The 25,661-nt window shown below is 39.5% G+C and overlaps 1 protein-coding gene across 1 annotated transcript in view; it reads left to right on the plus strand.

Moving 5' to 3' along the window:
* The window catches only part of LOC131456570 (proton myo-inositol cotransporter-like), a 59,889-nt gene that overhangs the window by 23,969 nt on the left and 10,259 nt on the right, over window positions 1–25,661 (plus strand). The window contains exon 4 of the mRNA XM_058625024.1: window positions 10,628–10,736. Coding sequence (XP_058481007.1) covers window positions 10,628–10,736 — 109 coding nt within the window. The remainder of the gene's footprint in view (window positions 1–10,627; window positions 10,737–25,661) is intronic.

A 25,661-nucleotide genomic window follows, 5' to 3' on the forward strand; every position in this document is an offset into this window, starting at 1 on the left:
TGTGGAGCTGCACAAACTATTTTGTCTTCTCACAACTATATGAATGCGATTGCTCAATATTAAAAATGCGCCTTCTTCGCCATTGAAATGCTAAGTGAATCAAGCGCTTCCTAAAGCGCTGCACCACTATGTGTCAGCATGTTCAATCACGACAGCTGCTGTTCCTGTATCACACAGCTCCAAGTTTCCTGGATGTAGAAACAAAAATCTAATATAAATATGTATATCAACAATGTTAAATTAGTGAAGTGGAAGTAGAGCCATGGTATCAAGCATACCAACCAAATGTTCATGAATCTCAGCTGTCAGTCATATCATAAAAACAAACAGTATCAATTAACACTTGAACATGCAGTTAATCTGTGTGATAAGAACTTCTTAATATGACAGAAACCCTCTTTAAGAAAAATGTACTTGACATTCTTGTGTTTATCACATACATTCTAAGTGCACATAAGTGAGGCCATGTCATGGATAGATTATCTTGTTTCTGTCACCTTTATTGCTCTTGACACATTCAGTACATCTGATCATAGGAAGAGCATTTCTTTAAAGAAAACACACAAACTCCAAGAAATAGTCCAAATGAAAATGCTGTGTGGAGTGAAATCATGAAAAAAAAAGTTATGTAAGTTTCCTATCTCCACTCTATACCCTCATTTGGAACAAGCACTTTTCTCATTAAAGCAACTGACTCTTCTGATCCCCTACAGGAGACAAATCTCTGTAAGATCTGTCTCTTCAACACACATTTGTTTCCTCGCTCTACACTCACATGCCTCGGGACTCTCAAATAACTGCACCAGCACTTTGCAGACATGATAACAAGTTTTAAAGGGCCATGTCATTCACGTTCTATCTTACTATTTCAGCCATGATTCCCATGAAATGAACTCCATTTATTTTGTAATGTTTCCTCTTTATAACAGAATGTCCAGGCTACTTTACATTACTTGAGTGGATCAGTCAGATACTGATTTGTTTACTTAATCCTCTTCTGGAGACTTTGTTTTGAGCTGAAGTTGTCTCAGTGAATCATAAATCGCTCAATGTTTGATGGTGTAATTGTTACAAGCCAAGCGTTAGGTAAACCTAATTGTTTTGCCTCAAGGCTGCTCAAAGAGAGTGTGAGTGACTCATGTAGTGAATAGACCAAGTTTAAAGCTGTTGGACAAGGAGTTGACAATATGAAGTGTTTCCTGGACTCCTGGATACTCTTCTGTTGTCACTCTTATTAAAAGAACCTGACCTGTAGACTTTGCTCGATTACAGAATTGTACCCAAATGTGCGACTGTGTTTCCTCAACATTTTAGCAACAAACAACGTTATTTAGTATACAATTACTTCCAAGGGCAACAGATCCTTTCCTCCCTTGCTTGTCCTCGCACCTCTTTTTCACTCCAAACCTGTGTGACTGCACATTTTGTCCATCTTCCCTTTTCATTAAATTCCTTTTTCTCTTCTTCTACATTTCTCTCTTATTCCTCTTCCTTTTGCAATTGCAATTCTTCCTCTTTATTCATTTGTCTTCTCCTTCCTGTCTTCTTCACTCTACTCTACTTCCCCTTTCCTTTCCCTCTCTGTCCATCTGATTTCTATTCGTCCATTCATAGCGATGTGCTTTAAAGCTATAGTACGTAACCTTTGGTGGTTTTTGTTGTTGCTGATGTTATTATTCTTCCTTTGTTTGGTCTTTGTGAATAGAAACAATATGATATTATTTGTATGCCACATCTTTCATCTGAAAACAGGCTCTGTCTAGCAAGACTAGCATAAATGTCTGAGGGAGCATTTGTGTGTATACAGTGGCACTGCAGAGGCAAGAAGTGTTAAGCTCTTTTATGTTTTTATGGGTCTTCTTTGTGTTTTCAGTCATACTCCAACCTGTTTGCATCCGTCTTGAATGTCAAGACAAATATCACATGATTATTCACATACTGTACACTGGGCACGCCCACTTGACTTGAAGCAGATTGCTCAAATATTAGCTCGTCTCCTGTGCATGTATGCAAAAACACAGATTTAGGCTACACCATGGCTGCTAGATACAGTTCATTGTCAATGTTGCAATCACCTCTGGTAGTGGCAGGTAATGGTATTGTTTTAATAAAATCAGAGTTGTGTGGACAAAAAGTAAGACATTTTTAACAAAAACATACATATGAGGATGTATAGCCGTTGTTCACAAGCCACGTCACCCAGCAGGCATGAGCGTCATCTTTGTAATGCTTTGAAATGCAGATCACTCTCTGCTATGCTGCTGCTGAACACACTCTTTCACCAATGAGTCGTTTAGAAAGGCTGATGTCGCCAAGCACTCTATTTTTGTGAGTCATGTTTGGTATTACTCATCCTCTCATACACAGATTGCTGCGCAGCCTGAACCCGTTGTCTGCATTCAAAATGTGTGCCATCTGCTAAGTGATTGACTCTTGACTTGGGTGGAATGTGACTGAGCGTTCATATTGTCCTTTGTTGAACTGTCAATATTATCATCACCATATTTCAGTTTCATTACATTTGATTTAGATTAGAAGTTTGTGTCATGCAATGTGTTGTCAACCCAAGCTGGTCTGATGTTTGTCAGTAACAAAAAAGCATACAATAGTAAGTTATGTAACAATTGTATTGTGCATGTGGACTGTTTATTTTCTTTATTACCTCTTTATTTAAGGTTGGTAGTTTAAAATGTGTAAAAATGTGTGATGTTGGTATCAGTATCAGAAAAGAAAAAGTTTTGAGTTATCCCTACATTAAGTTAAAGTCCAGAGTATAAGAATTAGTGGCACCTACAGGTGAGATTGCATCAGATTTGGGACTCCTTTTCTCAGCTCTTATTTACCCAAGTGTGTCATTAAGACCTTTGCATACCAGAAAGGATGCAGTTTGTCCTCCTTTGAGTAGTAAGCACCCACGCTTTGGCTGATTTGTCTATTGGGGCTGCTGTAGAAACAATAATAATTTGAAGATACATTTTGATGCACCGTCTCTGTTTACATCATTAAGTATAACATGATTGAGCAAATTACTTACAAGGACCTGGGAAATCAACATCATTGGAAGAATGTAGAGAGAGAATCTTGTGATGATGAGCTGGTGCTCAGTCATTTTACTGACTTTACTGTCTTCACTGTACGTGGGCATCATAAACCTTACCAGTTCACAATATTAGGATGGATTTCAGGGTGTCTGTCACACGGATTTAAGATTTGAAGAAGGTCCTGCTTGTTTTCTAACACTCTAAGCTGTGTGCATTTGCTTATTTGGATGTTTTTTATCATCACATCATCAACAACACACATTCTGATTTTAGGTGTGAACCAGACTAATAACATTCCAGTTATGAAAACCAAGCAGTTTTTATTTTCAAGCGATTATTCATTGACACATACATTCTTATGTGTATTATATTCAATTTCTGTCAATAAAATCTCATATCTGTTACATGCAGGACCTTTAATTCAGTATGGATGGTATGGAGTCAAGGTTAAGATAAGATAAGACTTTATTAATCCCTGATGGGGAAATTAATTTGTTGCAGCAAAATGAAGGCAGTAACAGTGTGAAAAAAATAAAAAAATCGTCGGAAACCTCCACAATGTTCTAAGCTGCTGGATATTGCTGATGTGCTGTGACATATGGAGTACCTGTGGTGTGGAGATAAGTAAGCTCCTAATTCATATCTGAAACCCTTTGTGCAAAGAAAATTTTCATCATGCTGCACTTGCATGTACCCGTCGCTTTAACACCTAATGGTGGCCAGGGCTGACGCTTGGTGCTCGAGGTAGATATCGAAGTTTAGCAGGGAAGTGATATGATGTCTGCCATGTCTGGCATGGTTTGGTGCAGTTTGTCTGAAAAAGTCAGCGGCAGATCTAACACATTTGATCCTGCATGCAGGAAATGAAAAATAGTTTTATTCTTGGACTTTTTTGCTGTGTTACTCTCGATCCGATGATGGACAGTGCATTGGCAGGTCTAACTGCTGAATATTAATAAAAAAAAAAACCTCAGCTGGAAAATCAGATGGAATTTAAAAATGTATGCACCTTTGTGTCATGTCCACCTCTCAGCTGCAACTGCCTCTGCTGGTATGATCTGATTCTTAATCAGCCTGTGACCTTTAAGCACCTTTCTAAAACTGGGAAGAGTTGCTCTGTCTGCGTTTCTGTTTTCTGCAGCTTTAGTTGTGACGCCTGCTTATACAAAGATTGCAAATATTACTTAACCTGCTTTTCACAATACAAAACTTGTTTTGAAGAGATACACATCTTTGTGTATATTTGCCACATTTGGAGTCATTGAACATTTATAAAAAAAAATAATAAATAAATAAATATAATTAGAAAACTTCACTGTAACAGATTACCACATCTGAGCTCATGGTTGTCAAGGCTTCCTTTGGTTTTGGAGTCAACGGTAAAAATAAGAGTGGCATGCAGGAAAGTACCTTTTGAGCTACTTATCTGCTACTTACCTGTTCTCTCTAAACAGGTAAGCAATAGCAGAGCAATAGCAAACAGATGGGTGATGTTGGGGCCAAAAAAGCAGATTGGTGTGATCAGGAGATGGAGTTGCACAGACCATTACTTTGAAAACAAGGTGCTGATGTGAGAAAAGGTTCAGTTGATGTTTCACAGCTTACAATTCTTCTTCCCTAAGTCAAAGTAATGTTACTGTTACTGCTAACAAAGCCTATTGAAATGTTGCTTAGATGTGTTAATGTTAAATTAGTATGAAGTCCAAGTCTACTGTTGTGTATTTGTCTGTTCTTTCCTCTGTATGTCTGACTTCTTCAATCAATCTGTCTGTCTGCCATCTGTCTGTCTGCCTCTCGGCTGTTATCAACTGGCCCCTCGATGCCCTCAGAGAAACACAGCTGCTCCTCTGCACCTGCAGACAGGAGTCTCAGTATTAACTGGCAAAATTTGATCAGCTCCACTCAGGACAATGTTTACTGATGTTATTAATCAATTCAGGAATTAGACTCATTTACCCATAGACGTCCATTCAAGGTCTTTTTGCAGCCTGTGCCCCATGGTGGATATTCAATAAATGCTTACTTCCTGAATTACTTCAAAGATGGAACCAGAAGACTTTGTCCACTTTTTATGTATGATCTATGGAAGGGATTTAAAAATCGTCTGCAGCCCCCAACACCTCATATTATATATTTGCATAAATATGTCCCTCAGATGTAGTTGGACAGGTAGACTTACAGCTAAAGGACAAAGGACTTTCTTTTCAAGATGAGTATGTTTCACGTTATCCCCCGGGAAGACAGATGATCTTTGTTATCCTGGAAAAAATCTTCACTCAACAGAGGAGGAGACTCGAGATATCAACTATCAGCCACCTACAATGGTGTCCTGAGCTCTTTTCCAAAAAAGGATCAACACTCAAACACAGAACAATGAAAGTAAACCCCAACACTCCAACAACAATAGCAGACCTCTTTTTGTCTCTCTTTTTCACACCTCATCACAACTCAAATCTAATACATATTTAGACGGACTAAATACCTACATTCTTCCACCAGTATGTTTGAAATGAAGAAACTGCTTGGAACAGAGGAGAAATGTCTTCAACTCAAGCAAGGCCTATGACCCGGATATTTGAGAACATCTAATGAACAGATACTCACGTTATTAACTAATATGCTCATAAGAAGAAAACTCAGACATGGTTATAGAGTTTGAAAATCTCATATAATCTTGCCATAACCTCGATTTGGCTCATTAAACTGGATTTTGTAGACACCAAGATAATTAGTGGCACAGAGTCTATAAAAATGACTTAAGAGGCTTGAACATGGGGATGTTCTGCTCAGATTAAATCATCCAAGCAGTGCACCGTCTTAACCAACCCAAACTGGATTATGAGGTGAAACATGCATGGATGTTATTTTGTATGCTAATCTAAGGTAATTGCCGCCTATAGCTGTAGCCTCAAATTTAGTGCATTAGAGTGGTGTCAGTCTTCTTAAACACAAAAACTATAGGCTGCACGTTGGTTACAGTGGATTTCTGTTCCCTCTTGGTCCTCCTGACCTTTCCGTGCTGATCTTGAATGTGTCAAGTGCAAAGTGTCACAATCCCATTTTGATCAGGAGGTGAGGAAGGCGCAACAAGGGGAAGAGTGTAGAAGAAATAATTAGAGGAGAGGTGGAGGCAGAGGGGCTGCACAGGCTTCGCACTTTGATTGCAGTTCCACTCACTTGTATAAGTGAAGCCTGCCTCCAACCACTTACGTCCCCTGGACATGATGATTGGATGGATTGAAAGAGTGCTATTTTTGTCCACCCTGAAAAGCATTGGCTTCTATCTGTATAATTCCCCCTGATTAACAAAAGGTTTTCTTTTAAATCAATATGGGAATCAGTAATTATCACTCCTGTGAATGGATGCCTGTCAATGCTCTTCCGGTTGAGTCTTTGTTCCCCGCCTCCTTTTCTTTCTCTGCTCTATATTTTATTAAATTGGTTGTGGCACGTGTTTGAAGTGTGTGTAAAAATATATATCTGACAGGATTAACCATGCTAAATGGGCACCCTAATTGGCCACGGGATTTGCTAAACAAAGAAGATGGGGGATTTTCTCGGTACAGGTTGTCAAGGAGGGAAGCTAATTGGAGATTCCTTCCCTAGACATCAAAGACGAGGAAGAGGAGAAGAAGAAGAGGCAGATGGACTTGCATTTCATAAGAATTGCACCATGGTCTTTCTTTCCTCAGTATACAAGCAAACAGTAATATGGTCCATGATTAGATGGGAAATCTATGTTGGTCTTTATTTGTATTGTGCTTTTCTGGTCTTGATGACCACTCCCTTTACCCATCCACACCCATTCAGTGCTCTTTCTATCACATGTTTTTCATACCTATTCACATGCTGTTGGCACAGCTGTCAGGAGCAATTTGGCGTGAAGTGTCTTGCCCAGGGACACGTCGGCATGTAGAGTAGTGGAACAGGGAGTCGAACCCTTGACCTTTCAGTTGAGAGACGACTCGCTCTCCCACTCGTGACAAGAGTCCAGATTGACATAAGAATTGTGTGTGTGTGTGTGTGTGTAAATGTTTTCTGATTGAAGTCACAGTTTGAAACATAACAAGGAGCAAAGACAACAATTCAATCGTTCTATTTTTGATTGTTCTATCTTCTATGCCAGTTTTAAAAATTGCAATTTGTAAATGTTATTTCTTATTTGGGTTGCAAATGTTATTTGCTAAACTGTTATTTAGATGAGTTCATAAAAGATGGTGGGTTAATTGTTAAGAATAAATTATATTTTAAATTACACACTGTGCATTAGTCATTAGTGGTGCATTAATTTGTGAGCCATGTCGCCCAACTCTTAGTGTTGCTGCAAAGACACACAAGTGTCTGTGGGATTCAGAGATATTAAACTGACTAACCCGGGGGAAACGTGGTGCATCTGCTTTCTGCCAGTCAATGGGATTCACTTCCAGAGGAGGTTTGTCGAGGAGTATGTTCTTCTGTTTTAGACGCTGTTTGATGCATTTGAATTCCTGATCCACAAGCAGAATCATCATGACTGTAGCTGCACTGTCCTCTGCCCAAGTCACGACACTATGTCCCAGTGAAGGTGCACCATACATACACATAGATGAAATGCAACAGACACTGTCAGTTAATTCATTCTAAATAATTGTAACTGCAATATGTAAAATAAAGTCACAATTTGACATTTTACCAAACGCTATCATCTCTTGTGTTTGTGTGTTTGAGCAGCAAATCACAATGGTTGCAATTTAGGATAGGCCCTATATAGCGCATATGACCCAGGGTTTACAGTTTACTCTCCAAAACAAAACAAAAACCTAAACTTTTCATTTGTAATACATATGTTGTGGACGCAGGAAACACCTCCAAGTTCTCATCCTTGCTGTAGAGTAGTTATTCATTTTTATTGTATCCCATTTGTTAACATTTACAACACACTGACTATTGAACTGAAGTTTTGCTTATTAATTATAATTCAAATCAAATCGCTTCCTCAATATCTGGTAGAGAAATTGTAATCCGATATTTTCCTCAAATCGTTCAGCCCTGCTGCGTGTGCATCCTTATATTCCCTGCTTATAACATAGGAACTGGTATACCAGGATGACACTGTGTGTATTTTTTTTGTATAAATGTATATACTGAAACATAAAACACATTTCCTATTTTCAACTAAACTAGTGGTCCGGCAGCATAAAATAAAATGGATATTGAAACACATGAAGCAGATATTGTTTGAAAGCGTCTGTGTGAATACTGCAATTACCAGTGCTGTGAGGCCTAATCACTGCACTTGTGGCTTGCTGCTAGCTCGCTCACTTGTTTTTCATTACTATCTTTCTTCTGCAATAACTGAACTGATTAAATTACAGTTGGTGGTGTTCAGCTGAGGAAATGAGGCTGTGTGTTCTGTGAGTTTGGGTGTATTTATACGTACGAGCCTGAACGTGCTCATTTAATGTGTAAAATATATGATCAGCCCTTTTCACAGATGAAAATAGAGCAAGAGGGAGGAGATCATCTGCCTATGTGATCTTTTCTGCGTACGATTGTGTGTTGGGTAAAATGATTAGCTCTTATTCAGGCGGTCATCAGGTCTTTACGTTCTTGATAGATGATTTCAGCACATGAATCTTGACATCGCCTGTTGACTAATCACATTAAGAGTCCTCTGTTCTGGTCTCTGGGGATCAACCAATCGCTCTCCACCTGGTCAATGCTGTGGAAATGGCTCATCCCATAAATTAATCACTTCCTCTTCACAGTCTGAAATTAGAACTCAGCTTCACATTAAACACTGATTTCAGAAGCAGAGTCGTAACAGCTCATGGCAAACATACAGCTGCCCAGTGAGAACCGAATCACAACAAAAATGTCCACATTTTTACAACAATATACAGCCTAGAAGTGCATCAGACTATTCTAAGTCAGTACCAAGTTGTCCAACATAGGTTGCTGTGAGCACAGCACATCCTGGCCTGTAGCCATGCCCTCTTTCCTTATCAGCTGTGATGTCATGTTTTTTCCTTTACAATGGAGGACACAAACAGTCACAACACCAAAGCATCTGAAAACATTGTAGGTATTTCTGGATCTTCACCATAGATGGCATTGCTTGGTAACTGGTGCAGTTCGCTGCAGAGTTAGTGGAGCTAACATAGCTGGTGAAGGCATCTCACGGAAGCATCTGTCAGAGATCGTGTAGAACGTGATATCACGCGCGTTCGATTAAAAACAATGTTGTTTAGCTCCACAGCGTGGAAAAATGTGTGCAATTGCGTAACGGACAATTTTGTCGGCATCTAATTTTGTCATCGACTTTTGTCAACAACAATGAATAATCAATAACCCCATTTTCAAATTCTGCTTTCTATTGACAGTTATTTTCCTGGTGCTTGATGTTAATTCTTGCAGTGCCACATGTTGCAGCCACAGGCTATTTATAAAAATGGACATAGTCTTAGGGTTTGAAATGTGAAATCTAGGTTGTAGGACGCAAGTAGCAATAGCCACAGGGGGCGACTAGGCTGGCTGCAAAAAGAAATTCAGATGGATCAAAGTTGATGGTGAACCTCGAAGTCTGTCAGGAGGCCATCAAAAAGAAGGCTAAAGTTTGTTTGGGTGTCAGTTTGGGGGGGGGGGGGCGATTTCACATAGTCTGGCCATCTTATCAAACAGCTAAAGGAGATGTCCTCTGGTCCAGATTTCTCCCACACACAGCTGCTCCCAGATAATAAGCCTGTGTGTGTCATCTCATAGAGCCAGGCTCATGTCATGCTTGTTTTTAGTAATATGTATGTCTATGTATGTGTGTCCTTGTTTCTACCTGTGTTTCTTTGCATGCGTGCGTTCAGACTTGTTTGTTCAATCCCTCTGCGTCTCTCTGCGTGTGTTTGAGATCACAGTCCATCTCTGCTGCTGAGCCAATTTCATCCCAAACTGAGATTTCCACCATCTGAAAAAGAAAAGAAACACAAGGGCAGCACCACAGAAGCAACAGAACAGCATCACTGTAACTTACAATAAGGAAACTTCAGTGACAGTCATTATACAGCCCAATGAATTACCATATTGTGATTGTAGGAACGAGTCAATGTATCTGTTGATCAGCAAAGCTGCAGTGGTTAACTTTTGGTGGACATTCGATGCTGTGTCCTTAATCTGAAGACGCGCTCTGTCAAGCAAAACAGCCAGAGCTGACTTAGGTAGCGTTTGTGTGGAGTGGATGAGGCAAGAAGCATTTCTTTCCAGATTTTCTGAGCTGTAGAGTTCACTTCTGAAACTTTTCATGGGTGCTTCTTTGTGTTTTCACTCATAGTCCAGCCTGTTTGCAGCCGCCTCACTTGACTAATGCTGACAAAGAAACTTACAAATATTTGTTTATGTTTATAAGCACTGCAGTACTGTTGCATGAATGCAAAACTAGCTTTGCTGCAGGGAAACAGCAGTGGCAGTTATGTGGGGCTGAATACACCTGTGGCCACTCTCTTCTAATGGTATGCTTTTGAATTAGCTATTAAAAAGAACCCAGTGTGTGTTTCGCTGTGAAGTCGTGCTGAGTTTGAAATCAATTTCTGCTGCTGTGGCTCTGCTCGTTTCTCCAGATGGCCCCGTGATCTGGCGGATGCTGACCTACCCCCCGACTCGCCGAGCTCTCTTGGTCGGCTGTGGTCTGCAAATGTTCCAGCAGCTTTCAGGAATCAACATCATCATGTGAGTCAAAACTACCTGCTCTGATTTAAACTCCCAATGCATCAAAGTCTCCAGTGATCCATGTCAAACTATGCGCATGGTTGTTTTGGATTCGAGGATTCATGATCTGATACTAAATCCTTTCAAGGGTTTACAGTTTCAGTTAATCTAGTAGCTGTATTGAAAATGTTCATTTGATTCATTAAACATGATCAGTTACAAGCACAATGTGCATTATTTCCATAATCGTACTTAACATTTATAATTCAATCTTCTGCCTTGTCCTGAACAATTATATTCTAAGACATATAATCTTAATTTGTATGTTGAGTACTTTTAATTGTTTAATATTCATTATTACTTGTAATAATACGTTGTTGTATTCATTGAATACGATACATTCTAATATAGTGCACAGCAGTCAAGGCTACAAACTATCATTTACATACTATGTGCAGCTGTAATGTGCAGTAAGGGTATAATTAACCTCACACTTCGAGAACCGGTATTAGCAAACCTGATGGCTCTGTGATTAATGTCCTTATTGGTTTTCTATAAATTCACAATGGAAGAGAGAAGGGAAAAACATATCAGCCTAGTATGGGCTGAACAGTTAGTTGTTTTCAAATCGAAATTACAGTTTGAAAGGCTGTAGTTTATTTGATTTTTTTATGTTTGTCTCTTGTTTCATGTAATTAACTTGTAACTTGTGGGGGAAAAAAATGTTGGGCTTTATTTAAATGATCTATAGTGTATGGTCTAAAGTGTGTGCGCGTCCAACCCCAGTTGTCTTTCTCTTTAAAAGACAGGTTCCCCTATTTAAACTGTGAATGCAGGAGCGAGCAATTCTGTGCTCGGATCTGCTCGTACACCTTTGTGGTGGGTCAGGCTGGTTGGGTAGTTAGTGACATGAGCAGATGGGAGAGACAGGATGGAGAAAACAAACTGAGCTGAGAAAGCAGTATTTAAAGGGAAAAAACTCAAGGAACTAAAAAAGAAAAAAAGTCAAGTTTGAAGTTCAGAACAAGCGCAACAATATAGTAGAACACTGTACTATCCGAGGTGACGCTGTCACAGAGGTACAGCATGGACTGAGCAGCCCTAGCAGCACCCTCCTCCCCGTGCTAATGGGTAGGTGGTCCCTGACTGGTGGACCCTCTGCCTCAACCATCTGCTCATCCTGTGTCCAGTCAACAACTCAATTAGACTGCACAGGGTAAGGAAGTGCACCAACATTCAACCTTTATACCACTGATGAGGAAAAAGAGGAGGAGGTAATCTCACTGTAGTGAGATACATCAGTCTGTTTCAGGGAACCATGGTTAATTCCTTGGCGTAAAGTGTGTTAGCGTCACACTGGCTTGCTTTACTACCGTAGCTGTTATACTGATGCCTTCCCTCCATCAGTCGTGACATAAAACTAACAGGAAGTTAAAGACATGAAAATAAAAACCCTGCAATACTGAGAAACACAAAGAGTCTTGTGGACTTCATAGGCTTAATCACCGATAGATATATAAAAATGTATTTTCCTACATGGTGAGCCTGTGATGAGTTTAGGGTGACCTTGACATTTTCCCCGAATCTGTGGGTCAAAGCCTCTCTTGTTATGGTGTGTTTGAAAACAAGAGTTCAAGTGATTTATTTTCTCCGTTTCCCCTTCAGGTCAAATGCAATTAATGACTTGACACTGAATCTGCATGACACCTGCCTTCACATTCAACACAAAGGGGATCTAGACAGCTGTATTTGGTTTGGCAGCACAGTATTAAATCACAAAACCTCTCTTTCATCCTCCATAAGACAACATACACCAGGGAGCAGGGGCCTCATTGCATTACTGTCCACTTCCCCTTTTATTCTTTTCCATCTTTCAATCTGAGGAGATTGTGTCATCTGTCTCTGTCTCACCTACCCTCTCAGATGAACGGTATTCCAGGCTCTGTAAACAATCTGTGGATATGTGCTGTTGCTTAGCAACCATCGTAGGTGAGAGTAAGAGGATAAGTGTGTGTGTGTGTGTGTGTGTGCATGACACACATGAATGTGGGATTTAATTTGGCACTACGGACTGTAGTGTGTGTGCGCATGTGCACCTGTGTGATGTGTGTGTTTGACACATGCTTTGCTCACATGGGTTAATGTGTGAGGCTCAAGGTACAGCTGTTTGCATATGTGTTCAGCTGTGGTTTGGCAGACGTGACTCTCTGGAAATGTCACCAATCTTTTTATTTGTCTCAAAGATTGTCTGGCAGTTGACTGTCGCACAGTATATTTATCATCATCTTCTGTGTCAACAGCACAGAGGACAAACCATCTTTGTCTCTCTCCACCTCTCTCTCTCTGTCTGTATCCTCCACTATTTCTGCAAAGTCTACCGCCTTTACATTTTTTTGTACTGATGAGGAGACCAGTTTCATGCTCTGTCAACTTAAAGAATTCAATATTTTAAAGTTCATTGATTGGTTCATTGGTAAACATGCTAACAACTCTCTGGAAGCTAAACTGGAAACCATCTTATATTAGCAAGTTAAAAGCGGGTGCATTTGCAGCCTGGCATAGTGGCATAGTGGCAGACACACTTCAGTCAAGATATCAATCCCCCACTAGGGCTTGTATACTGGAAAAAGGATAGTAGTCCAATTGAACAGTACAGTGTAAATGTACCAAGACCCACTAACACTGACTAGTAACATCACTAGTCAAGATGATGTTCCCACACAGTCTTCCTTGGGTGATAATGACTTCATTCAAATTTGACATTTAAGGCCCCCTCCTGCCCACAGTCAATTTTCTGACAGCAGTTTCTCAGTTTGAGTGAGTTGCAGTTTGCTTGGTGTTATTGGACTTATTTTAGCACATGCCAGATAGTAACAGAATAACAATTCCTTCTCAATGATACTGCATAAACTTACTTTGGCTAATTATATTTCCTGTCAGGTTGAAGGTGAGCAGGTACATGAGGTCACCAAAGTCATCCACAGTGCTGAGATATCATAAATTATTTTAAATATTAAATAAACATAACCTCAAACTAAGTCATAACTGATTTTTCTCAAAGCTCCAGTACAAATTGAGGATGACGAATGTACCACAAATTTACTGAAAGTAGTTTTACATCTCATTGGAGACAATAAATGAAAACACCTGTGAAAATTGACCATGGAAATTAATTATACACATCCAGGGTGCACTTACTCCAAGTGTTTAGTTTAGTGTTTTGTTTTTGTGTTGTTGTTTTGTAGTATTCAATCATCCAGGATGTCTTCATTCCTGATGTCACTGCTGTGAATAACTTATAGTCACTTCATTTAAAACCATCTTGTCTAATGTGGAGTGGATGAAAATACTGACAGCAGCATAAATTCAACTCCAGAACTAGCAAATGAAAATGCTGAGGATAAAAATGCTCTGCCAAAATGCAAAAACATTACCAGAAAAGGTAAATATTCTGCATGAAATTAAGCAAAACACCTGAAAGCTAAATGATAAGATGAACAAAAAGCTGAAATGAACAAATAACAAATGTCTGTCACATTGAAACATTGTCAAATGAGTTCATATTGTCCTTATTAAGTCTAGCAGCAGTGTTTCTTGGCATAGCGGTGTTTAGATCTTGCGATACTGCACACAGGAAGTGATTTGTTATATGTCAAAAGCATTTTGACAGTGGATAAATGCTTCTTGCCCCCGCCTGCCTCTGCTCTGCTGCTGTATACAGTCAGGTCTGATAGTATTGCTTGAGCCCAATTTCAGATGAAGGACACAGCATACAAATAATGTTATATTGTGTCCGTTCATGACGACCAAACAGGGGCAGAATAATAATAAATAAACAGAAGTTAGCTTTAAATTATAGTCCAATAATTTCAAGTCAGATTTATTCATATAGACCATTAAAAACAACAGGGAAACAATATGATTTACAAGAGAAATAGATTACACAAGGCAATAATTCCATGGATAACTTCTACCTTCTGCAATTGCTGGAAAGATCAGTAAACACATTACAACTCAGCTTTAGCAAAAGTATAATATCCCAGGCTGTGAATGCCATAAAGCCATTTGTAGGCAGCACATGAAAATTAAATTAATAGCTTGCCTATCTGTCTTTTGGCCCACTTACTGTATCTATCCATATAGTGTGTTTCAGTGTCTGTTTTTTTCCTCCTATCTCTGTAAATTTTCCCAGCTGTCTGTCTACTACCTTTGTCTTTGTGTTCTCTGCGAAGCTGCCAGTCCGGCATTATTAGCCGGGGAGATGTAAAAAAGGTCTGGGAAGCCAGTAAATCAGCCAGGCTTAGAGACAAGCTCTCATCACCATGTCCCCAGCTGTTCTGTCTGATTAAAACCACCAGCACAGTAGAGGAAAGAAAAGGGCAGGGTGGGGAGCAGGCAAGAAAATAAAATCCAAACCAATCAACAAAAGCACACATTCTCGGTCACTCTGTTCTCCAACGGTCCACTCTCTCAAGTTGGGAACTTGACAGGAACAGACTGATGGTCGTCACAGATTTTTCCTCAGAGTAAAATATGCTCTGACTGAGCATTGTGGTCCACAGTAGCACAGTGAGCAACTCCCATCAGTGAGCATCCAGATTAAGGTTTTAATAAACCTACAGTGTAATAAGAGTGAAGGATCACCCGGTGTGTCATTAAACAACCAGCACAGTGACATAGGCACACACCGATTGATTCAGTTAACAAATCAGCCTTGGATCAGCCTTGTAAAGAGCAGACTCACTCAGGAAGATCACTGCTGCCACAGTTACCAGTCTTTCACCTACATGTGAATTCCTGATATAAAGTTAACTTAATTAGGATTTACCATTATATTCTGTATAGCAACAGCTATTTTTGTCATCAAAAACAATTGCAATTATGGTATATCTCACCACAGATGTGTTTATTCGCACTCAGGCTTACACAATATATTTTCCTTACAAATGTATATCTCAACACACATAAGTAACAACAATAAGTGATAGCAATAAGGCGAGACAAGAAGCACACACAAGCTCCCGATGATACAAACCGTGATGCAACATTACTGTAATTCATGTTTCAGACACGTCTCTGCCACAAGAGTTCAGGGTTTTAATGATTTTTATTTGTCACAGAGATTCAGAGTAAATCATGCAGCGAAATATGAAGGGGCTCTAGATATTGTGCAGGCATAATAGAGTAAAGGACAAAGAATAAAAGCCCAGAATAAGGTTTAATTTATGTTATAAAATTGGATTATTTTTGTCCTGTATGTTCACTTTAAAAAAAAAAGAAGAAACAAATGCATCAGGATGGCCTCAGGGTAAAACTCCTCTTTATCTTGTTTACCCACAAGATAAAGTTTTAACAACATTTGACAGTTTTTTGTGTGAAAGTGAAACGTCAGAGGAGTCATTCATGCATACATGCAGTATGTTCATGCATCGGTTGAATTTGTTGTTGCTTTTGGTAATGCAACATGTCTGCTGGCATTTTGATGTAAATTGAATTAGAGATTATTGGACAGGATGTGTGTCTTTGTAACAAAGGCCAGTGTCTTTGTCATAAAATTAATGATTATGATCATTTCTGCTGAAGAAAAGCATTTTGTACAATAATCTGTTTTTAACAGATAACTGAGACAGACTGTAGTACGACATGTTTTGTACAATCTGCAGTTTCTTAAACGTGTCCAGTGTAACGTTAAGAGTATTAAAAACTTAATTAATTCTCTAATGAATCTTAAGTGAGTAACTTTCCTTTTTTAAAGTAAAATCATCAAAAGAACTTTTTAAATCTGTTCCTGTTTGGTGGCCATGTTGTCTCATTTGGACCTCAGGTGCAGTGGAGGAAAGAGGAGCTTTGAAGTGGCCCGTGGACTGTCAGGCAGGGAATTGTGACAGAGCGGCTGTAAAATAGAGTGGTGGAGCAATGAGTCACTCCACTTTCCTGGGAGTGCTGAGAATCCAGGGGTCTTTCATCATTCTGTTCTTTGTTCTGTTCACTAACACTGGTCTCTGATGGTCACTGTGTGAGATTAGCTGATTATAAAACCATAAATTCTCTCAGCGCTGTGGCCCAGAGACATGACAGATGATACCAACCAATCACCAATCGTCTTCTTTACGTTACACTCACGAATGTGAACTAGAGAAGTGCAATCCTCCATCATGGCAGCTCAGTTTCCACAGCACCACCAAATTCTAATTATTTCATTTAGGGCATAACCGGTGGTGGGTATGTAGAAGTCACTTTTCAGACACGGTGGAACCATGTATCACCAGTCGCCCACAGATCAAAGAATTAAAGAAGTGTCAGAACAAAATATATGTGTTATTTAATACGTCTCAAGTAAAAGGAAGCAAATTCATTTGGTAAAAAAGTAAAGTATGATCCCAAAAAGATTTTCCGACGACCCATCTGTGGGTCTCAATTTCTGGGAATGACTGATATACAGTATGACAATGAAAAAAGCAAGACCTCACATTTAAAAACATTAAAAGCAGATGTTTGATGTCCAGCTGGTCGGAGTTGAGTTCTTTCACTTGTAGCTTTTCTTCCTGCAGTCTCAAACTGTGTTGTTTTTAGCAACTTAACTGAATTTTCTTTCTCTGTCTTCTTTCTGTTCTCTTCACATCATTTTGTGTGACTTGAAGCCCAAATGTTGTTTGTCCTTGAGCTCCTTTCTCTTGTACTGAGAGGAGCAAACTGCGCACATGTACACTTCATAACTAGAGTCTGTGGTATGGCCAAAGATGTCTGTGAACTGAACAGGAAGTACATCACCTCTCAGCAACTTAAGACAATGCCGAAGATTTTAAATCTACATTTTTACTGACAGTGATGCAGGTTACCCACTAACTGTGTAATATTTACCCCATTCATTTAAACAGTTACAGTCTGTGGTTCTTCTTAATGCAGGACCAGTGGGAGAAGAGTGCTGGCACCCCTATTAACCCACATCCTCAGAATGTTTCTGCTGTTTCCTTTTGCTTTATGCTCAAAAACAGAAAGACAAACAACGTGCACAGGCCAAAGAAAATGGCAGTTTTAACAATCCTGCGTCTGCAGCAGTGTGTATAATACTGGTTTCTTGCTTGGAAAAGCCTTGAAAACTTCCCTCTATTTTCACATTTCCACCTTGTGACACATTGTGTTTACATTAATTGTGTGTAGCTTCTGCTCTTCTGCCAGAAATGTGCATTTGGCAGCGTCTCAGAGGTGATGTATTCTGTTATAGAGGTGCAGGAAACACTCAATATTCTGCCTATGTGTCATCAGCTGAAGATGATCAGGTTATTCTTACATGTCATACAGTCATAGTGAACAGGGAGGTGCAGAGGTTTTTAAGGATTCTGAAATCGGCTGCAATCACAGGCTGAACTTTCTTTCAAATTTCACTTGATCCATGTCCAGATCATACACTTACATACAAATGAGTTTTCTCTGTGGTGGCACTGTGCGATCTAATCACATGCATTTATGCAGACAAGTTCGGATGAGTTTCATCTAAACTCTTGGTTCAGCAGTGATTTATTCCAGAAAGACACACAACAGCTAAATATTCACAATCGTAGCCAGCATTGACTCTAGTGAGATTAGCTGAGAAGACTGTGGGCTGTGTGTTGGCAAAAATCTGGTGATAAGATACATGTCATGATACAGGGGTGATGATTTAATATATTGTGATATATTGAGATAGCATACGCAAGGTAATATATTGCAATTTTCCCAAGAAAATAGAATAAATAAGTGAATTAACAATATATTGATACAGCATTTTAAAGAATATATACAGTATTAAAGTAGTAAAATATCTATACAGTGTATACATATTTTCTTACACCCTGTCTTCTTTTTTTTATCTTATTCTTTTTTGTTTATCAAACACAAATAAGTTGTTAAATCATGTAATGTGGGTACGTAACCTTGGATTAGCTCCGTTCTAATGTGATATCTTTAACATTTAACAAATTCAACATATTTTAACATACAACCACAGTGTAAACTCATGTATAATGCACTCTATATACATCAGTTTCTCCCCTTATGTAATGCTTATATATTTTATTTTAATGTTTTAATTACAGTGACTTGAATACTTCAGTATTATAGCAAGCATCTTTCACATTATTGTACATGTATATATGCATGGAACGATGCAGAATTTGGACTTTGTCTCGTCACATCTACACAGCATTGCCATTCTCAGACAACAAAGTCAGTCTCAATCATTACAGGGTAATTACGTAATTAAATCAAACCAAATGATTCTTCCGTCTTCAGCAGTTCCGTCTACAAGGCAACAATTAATCATGGAAATGTGCATCACGCTTTGTCCCTCTAACAATGAATAGAGAGCCACCGGCGCAGCATGGTTGACTTTTTATGATCGGTGATTAAAAGCTGCAGAAACAGTCACACATATCAAAGGGCTTTGTTTAACCACGCAGACGCATATATACTTATCTTCTGACAGGTATGCATGTACAGTACATGTTGTTAGAGCAGGCTGATTTGAACTCGTATGTCAGACCCTTTCTGTCTGTCTCTCTGCTTGTTATGTGAAAGACCTCCCTGCCCTGTGCCCTCCCTCTCACTCCGTCTCACACACATATGAGCCTCTGTGATGATGAGATGTGTCTGTGAATAACTCATCCTTAAGGAACCAAAAACATATCAGGTGTCGTCTTTCCCTGTCTGACCGCCAGCAGGTGAAGTATGGATGAGTGTGTACTTTATTCTACATAGATAGATTAATTCAGTAGATGGATACATTTCTCTTTGGCGCTGCTCACTTTTCTTGCTTTCTTCTCGGTTTTCAGTCATAAATGCAGAGGAGTGTGGTTCAGCAGTGGGTCAATTTAGATAACATCCCTTCAATGAGCAACTGGATCATTTTTAGTCTGTTTTTTTTTTCCACATGATCTAGGATGTAAAGGTCAGTGTTTTGTGTTTTCAGCACGGTTCATCAGACTGTAAGATAATGGGGAGGATGGAGAGATGACGTTGTTGATGCTGATGAGGAGCAGAGGGTGTTGAGGAGACAGAGAAATATAGAGGCAAACATTTTGTTATTTCATTCTGTTGTTGTTGCGTTTTGGCCATTTTGTGACAAGCAGTTTGTTAAAGCTTCGTGACCTGGGGTCCACAGGCTTCTCACGAAGTCAAGCAGAAGCAGATCAGTCCCAATACAAGTAGACTGCAGGTCAAAATGGCAGTCGCACAGACAGCAAAAGATAATTAAAAAAAAATTCATGTCATTTGTGGTCATATTTTCTCACCTAGCACAATAAGTGACTACTGAGTGTAATTACCGTCATTAGTAAGTAAAAAATGCTAATAATCAACGGTTACACCACCATTATATTGCTGGCTAATGTTATATCTCATCCTACAGATACAGATAGAGCTTATGATATAATACATATGATAAAGAAGCCACAGAATATGACATATTGCAGTGCATGGGTACAGAGTTTACTACAGTAGCTTCTTTAACCATATACAGCAAAGGCAAAGGACTGTGTAAAGCCAGTCCCCTTAGGTGTTGTTTATATCTTAAGACTACCATCATAGCATTTGCTGACATATTGATTTAGTAACACATCACAATATTCTGCTTGATACTGATACTTTTATTGATACTTTTGTAGCACGATGATGATGATGATGATGATGATGATGATGATGATGATGATGAGATATAGTGATTAAATCTGTTTAGATATGATATGATATGATATGATATGATGTGATGTTGTCAGTAGGCTATTGAGCATTTTGTTGTTGACACAGGCCAGTTGGCCCTCGCAGATGGTCCCACAGACAAATGTCATGTTGGAAATGTCACAAAACGGCAGTTTTACATGGTCATTCTGCTGCCAGGCCCACGAGGAGCTGGCAGAGACCTTAGTGTTGTGTGTGCACGTGCGTGCCTTTAGAGAAATAATTGCTAATCCAAAGCAGAAGTACAGACTTGTGTGTGTGTGTGTGTGTGTGTCTGTGTCTGTGTCTGTGTGTGTGTACGCATTTGTGCACGATTGTATGTTTTGAAAAGTTCTTAAGCAGCTTAATCATGCCAACCTCCCCCACTGTTTCCAGTGGAGTCTCTTAATGAGAAATATTCAAATTTTCCCTCTAGTCATATGTACACACACACATACACACACATTCCTCACAGCTAGATGCCATTAATGACACATACAAAGGGTCATTTTCCAGAGTTGTGTGTAAATTGTTTCAACAAAAGCCTTGTATAATGCAGCCATCAATAACACACGCATAGTTTTTTTATGTGCACCTGTTGCCGGGGCAGAGCCATTCAAAACTTTGTTATTTGTAGTTGCTCGGTTCAGTGTCGTCCAATGACAGACATTTTTATAATGGCTGCTGTGAAAATCCAGAGCAGAGGACCCCAAGGTGGCGACTTTTTTTTTGGCCAGGCAGTGTATATCCATCCGTCTTCTACTGCTTTATCCTCCACATGCGGGTTGCTGTGCCAATCTCAGCTGACATAGGGCGAAAGGCGGGGTACAGCCTGGACAGCTCGCCAGTCCATCACAGGGCCTCATAGAGACTGAAAACCTTTCACTGTCACTCTCACACCCATGGTCAATTTAGAGTGTCCAATTCTCCTAATCCCGAACTCTGCATCTCTTTGGACTGTGGGAGGAAACCGAAGTACCCTGAGAAAACCCAGGCACACATGAGGAGAACATGCAAACTACATGCAATTGCACAGCAGCTCCCATGTCCTCGCAAGCTAAAAATGCCCAAGGTCCAAAGCAGCTAATGAGATGCGACAGCTTTTTATTTTTATTTGAGATTCTCATCATCACACTAATGCTGGTCAATAGTGACAAGTGGGAATTTCATCACATGTATATATAGAATTTATTGACATATTGTCATTAAGGAGCAGAGGCAATAACACAAACACTGTCAGTCAGACCGTTCATGCTGTGATCTAGTCACACTCTAAATATACTGATGGGTGGTGTGATCTGTGATATATATATATAAATGTATGTATATATATATATATATATATGTATATATATAAATATATATATATACTTTATTTTTTGTGGGGGGTAACCCAGGCAGAAATGTGTTTATTTTACGGTATATTTGCAGGTGTTAGACATGTGCAAATGTCACACTTGATGCTTTGTGTGTGTGTGAGCGAGTGTGAGAATCAGATCATCTGATCTGTGGTTGTATCTGTATTTTTGTTCCAGAGCATGAATGTGACGCAGCCGTGGTGTTCGCATGCATTCATTTGAAAAATAGGCCAGTTCCCAAGATAATCTCCATCACTCTCTCTCTCTCTCTCTCTCTCTCTCTCTCTCTCCCCCTCATTCACTCACGCTTCCTCTCTTTGTCTCAGTCTGTCCCTGCATCTCTGTCCTTTTCCTTCTTTTCTTCACACACGTCCCTCCTTGTCGACTTTCTCCATCGTTTATTCTCACTCCTGCCCTTCAGTCCTTTTCTCACTTCCTTCCTTGCTCTCTCTGCCTCCTTCTGTTTCTCTGCTCTCACACCTCATCACTTACTCCCTTACTCACCCAGTCACTCGTTCTTTTGCACCCACTCACTCACTAGTTACCCGCTAACACTCACACACACACCTTCTCTTTCACTGTTGCCTCATAGTCGATTCATCCCCTGGCTCCAGCTCCCTCTGAATCCATACTATTAAGTTTCAGAATTAGATCAGTGCTCTGTCAATAAGTGGCACTCTGTTAGTTCGTTTCATCTTATAGCTGAGGGATACCTCTATAGTTCCTTTAATGCTCATATTCAGGTCCTCATCATTAGCTTCTCCACCAGCATTTTGACCTTTTGATAGACAGGCACCTTTGCTTTTGTTGAATTTCAATGGGCCTTGTGTGCGAGAGGTGTTTACGTGTTTGTCGTCCTAAACTGTATCAGCTGCGAGGGTTGAAAGCTACTGTAAAACCAGAGGGGAAAACACGATTCAGTGAGTCACTACCTGCACTGCTACAAAGCAAGCTACAATTTGTCATACAATATTACACTTTTGAAAGCTCCAGTGTGTGATTTCTGTTGCCCCTTGAGGAATTCTGAGGTAATTGCCAAAACAAAACACAATCGGTGCCTCTATATAATTTGCTGGATTTTTTCTTTGATATTTTTTTTTCGACCATACTCAAACCTGCTGCAGCACTCACTTTGGTAGCACTCTGTTCCTGTTGTGCTTCCTCCTTGGCTCCGTCAGTCTTGACACAACTTGAATCACTTTCTGTGCAAAGAGTGAAAAAGTCACTGTGCGGCAAAAGATTCTAAATATTGCTATGCTGACAAAGAGAGTCGTGTGGAGCCTTGTGTTCAAATTTACAAGCTTTATGGTAGTAATGCTTTCATTTATGTGGATGGAAAATAAGTACAGCGAGAAGGTTTTCATATATCTAAGTGGCCGAGAAGAACCTAAAGAGACGACAGAGTCAGAATATCAGTTTAAATGAGCGTTCAGTTTACTTGGTCAGTGAAACGAACAGGGTCTAAATATCAGAGTCCAATTAGCCAAACAAATCCAAAAACAACAGGCGAGAATCCAGAGGTCAAAAACAGGAAACGGGTCAGATCGGGCAGACTAATGAACTACACAATGCTCGGGAGCTTAGAGTACACACTTGGGAAAATACAGTGCTCAAGGTTTGTTTGTTTATGTGTATTTTGGTAAGCACTATGTAAAAGAGATAGACTGCAAGTGGGGGTGTTAAAATCATTCAACTTCCTCTGATTTAATGGCAACATCCATAACAAGATTGGCAAAATCTAAACTTGTAGAACTATATGCAGTTAAACTTTGACATGTACATTAGTCTCATTTAGGAGCTTAAAACTGTTTTGATGGTTTTGACCTTTGAGGTAACAGAGTAAACCAACAAGAAGCTATTATATCAGCCTCTCAAGACCTATTTGTTCAAGTAGGTAGAGGCGAAACAATTGACAGAACATTCATTAACTGGTATATGGATAATCAGTTTGTTTGCCAATTTGTTTGGTTTTCATATTGCTCTGGAAAAGAGAAAATAGTCTCTATGGGAATGGTGGCAAAGGGTCTTGGGATAATTTAGTTCTATCTATCTAATGTGTGCATATTATGTCTATACTCTCCTCGTCAATTTACTCACGACAATCATTATCTCGCTCCTGTATTTGTATTCTGTCTTTATCGCCCTCTGCGTTGTCACTGTCCCTTATTCAATGTGCTGCGGGAGAGGTTTGGAATCGAAGCGTGACAGACGTGTGGATCCATGTTTCCATTTTCAGACCCGGGTCAGGGACAGATCACACCTTCCCTCTGCTCTGCAGGGCTCCTTATGTAAAACACAGTGGGTGGGTGTATGCATCCGGGTGTGTCTGTGTGAGCGTGTTTTTGTGTGTGCCTGTGTGTAACGCGTTGATTACAGATATATATATATATATATATATTTGCTGTTTGTGTGCAATTAAAAGATTGTGAATTGAAAATGCAATGCTATAATGACCATACATACATAATTATTTCTCAGCCACTTGATTGGAACACTTATAGCAAATACAGGAAACATGTATGCAGTTTTAGAAAAGCAGCTTCTACAGGTTGTGTCAAGTGTCAAGCATTTAGTGTGACCTAACACTTGAACAACCGCATGACCTGGGCTGTCTTAAACCTGGAGTGGAACTCTAATTAATCTTACTGGTAAAGCCTGTGTTTGTCCTACTATTTCCTACGATATGTTATATGTTAAATCCAGTGTCAGTTTATTTGCATTTGCAATTTGCATTTAGCTTTGTATTAGTAGAATAGAGGTAGTATTTTTGAAAAACTGTGCTTCCCTCAGTTTCCCCTGAGTCGAAAAATATCTTTATTCTTTTTTTTAACTACTACACCTATTCTAGTAATACAAAGCTAAATGCAAATCGGTGAATATGTAAGACCAACTTTCAGTCCCATCATTCCAATCCAAATGCCAATGATCACATAATCTGACAAGAAAGCTGGTGGGTTTTTCTTTACAGTGGAATATCATGCTCTTACAACCTTTGGTTCTTTGTGAAATGATGGCAAAACCAAGACCGAAAGCATATTCTTCTTACTGTAAATGGCTGCCTTCAATTACGTATGTACAGTTGTAACTGAGAGAGAGATAGAATTATGCAGAGGCTTTTAAGCTCATCGCCAATACACATTTTGCTTTAAATGTCCTATTTCTATTGCCCAGACTGAGAAATGTCACTTTAAATCAGGGTTAACAGTTTAAAAAAATTGACCTGTTCAGGCTTGCAGCAGTCAAACAAACAAAAAAACAACACTTCACTGAGAAACACATTTCCTGAGTAAAATGCACACTATCATGCTGTCAGTCAAACTAATTGAACCACTGGAGCTGACTTATCAAAAAATCACATTAATGTGTCCATCAGTTCAAAAACCCAAACAAAGGACAGACTCCCTGAAAGACTTGACCCAAATTTTAATGAGCCACCAAAGTAACACCAACTACTCTCTTTACCACAACATTCACAACATGTGTGTATGTGTGACCATTAAAATCCTGCACTCTTATCTCATGGCACTATAGAGCTGCAGGGCTTCACTGTGTATTGATCTCCTGTAGCAATGCTTCATTTTGTCTCCCAACCATTTTTTTTTGCCCCCCTTGGGAGATGAGCATCAAAGCTGAGATGCAGGTGCGCAACACAATGAGAGATTAAACAGGTGATGCATAACGTTTTTCTCGATGTGTCGCCTTCTCCGGTCTGTTCTTTATTACCACGTGTACTTGCATCTGAAATAACAACGATTCACACAGGAGGGCTGGTTGTACACACTGAGATGTGGAGGATGGATAATCATAGTCATCAGACTTCAGGCAGGAGCCACTTCACCCTCTGAGCTTTCGTTAGGAACTGTGAAAGTCTGAAAAGTGTTTTTTTCGTTTTTGG

This window comes from Solea solea, chromosome 3 (genome assembly GCF_958295425.1).
Source record: "Solea solea chromosome 3, fSolSol10.1, whole genome shotgun sequence".
In the NCBI taxonomy this organism is placed as follows: Eukaryota; Metazoa; Chordata; class Actinopteri; order Pleuronectiformes; family Soleidae; genus Solea; species Solea solea.